Genomic DNA, 1,471 nt, shown 5'->3' with positions numbered 1-1,471 from the left:
CCCCTCCGTCCTCTTTCATCAAACACTTTTCAGCATTGTTTTCGTAATAGTTTTATGGCATTTGGGGCACAAAGATCATATACGAGTTGAAGATTAAAAGTAGTACGAGAGAGAAACATGCAAAGAAAAGAAGGAGAAGAGAGATCATGACGACAGACGTGTGACAGGGAAGAAGAAAGAGCAAACCACACCATGTACCAGAGCGCCCGCCAACCACCCACCAGCCATTCAATGAATTGGTGGGTTTTAAGCACACCAAGCACGATGAAAAATACATGTACATTTTAAAAAGAATTATACCGGTGTGACCCTCCCATCAGGCCAACAGCACTGACAGACGTACGCTATCACACCCATTTCCTAATTTATTTTAAGTAAGAGTTTTACGGCACTTGCAACACAATGAGGTCATATTATAAGTGCCGAAGATTACAGGTGTTACAAGCGAGTAACAAACACAAAACAGAAATAGCGGCGAAAAACAGGATATTATATTATGTCTGATAAGAAAGAAGGAGAAAACCACACTAGAGCACACCCGCCAACCACCCACTATCAAATCTAGCACACAAAAAACCCCTCCCGGTGTGACCCTCACATTAAGACAACAGCACTGACAGATGTACGCTATCACTGACGCTATCACTGACGCTATCACTGACGCTATCACTGACGCTATCACTGACGCTATCACTGACGCTATCACACCCTGCACGATAAAACAACAAACAAACAAACAAAAACAACTCCCGGTGTGACACTCACATTAAGACAACAGCACTGACAGATGTACGCTATCACTGACGCTATCACTGACGCTATCACACCCTGCACGATAAAACAACAAACAAACAAACAAAAACAACTCCCGGTGTGACCCTCACATTAAGACAACAGCACTGACAGATGTACGCTATCAGTGACACTATCACATCCAGCACGATAAAATAACAAACAAACAAACAAAAACTACCGATGTGACCCTCACATTAAAACAGCAATGGCACTCAACAGATACAAGGAGCAGAGCACCCACAACACCCACACACCATTCGTTCCAATTTGAATTCTTATTAATCGTTTGTTTGCTGACTTTTTTAAAAACAAAAACAAAATCAACATAAACAAAACTAAAAACAACATCAAACAAATTTTACACAAAATTTTAAAAGAAAAAAAAACCCAGCAACAGTGATCGAATTGCAAATGAAGCGTCCGTCCGTGTGGTGTAAAATTATGAGAGACGAGAGGTTCCCCTCACAAGAATAATGTTTGTTTAATTCATAAACGGCACAATTACCCGCCCGCTCACACCCGGCCTGACGGGGCTGGCTCTACACGACACACGCACGTGCACAGAGCTGGGAGTGGACAGCTATAAATGTTCTGTGTGTGGGGAGGGGGGTATCTGTGCGTGTGAGTGAGTGAGTGAGTGAGTGAGTGAGTGAGTGAGTGAGTGAGTGAGTGAGTG

General features: G+C 42.9%; 1 protein-coding gene across 1 annotated transcript in view; it reads right to left on the bottom strand.

Moving 5' to 3' along the window:
* Positions 1-1,471, bottom strand: part of LOC101859536 (phosphatidylserine synthase 1) — a 47,559-nt gene that overhangs the window by 23,809 nt on the left and 22,279 nt on the right. The window contains exon 2 of the mRNA XM_005090718.2: positions 639-709. Within this exon, the coding sequence (XP_005090775.1) occupies positions 639-709 (71 nt within the window). The remainder of the gene's footprint in view (positions 1-638; positions 710-1,471) is intronic.

This window comes from Aplysia californica, unplaced genomic scaffold (assembly GCF_000002075.1).
Source record: "Aplysia californica isolate F4 #8 unplaced genomic scaffold, AplCal3.0 scaffold00020, whole genome shotgun sequence".
NCBI lineage: Eukaryota > Metazoa > Mollusca > Gastropoda > Aplysiida > Aplysiidae > Aplysia > Aplysia californica.
Note: the sequence above shows the minus strand (reverse complement) of the source record. Positions and strands in the feature narration are given on the sequence as shown.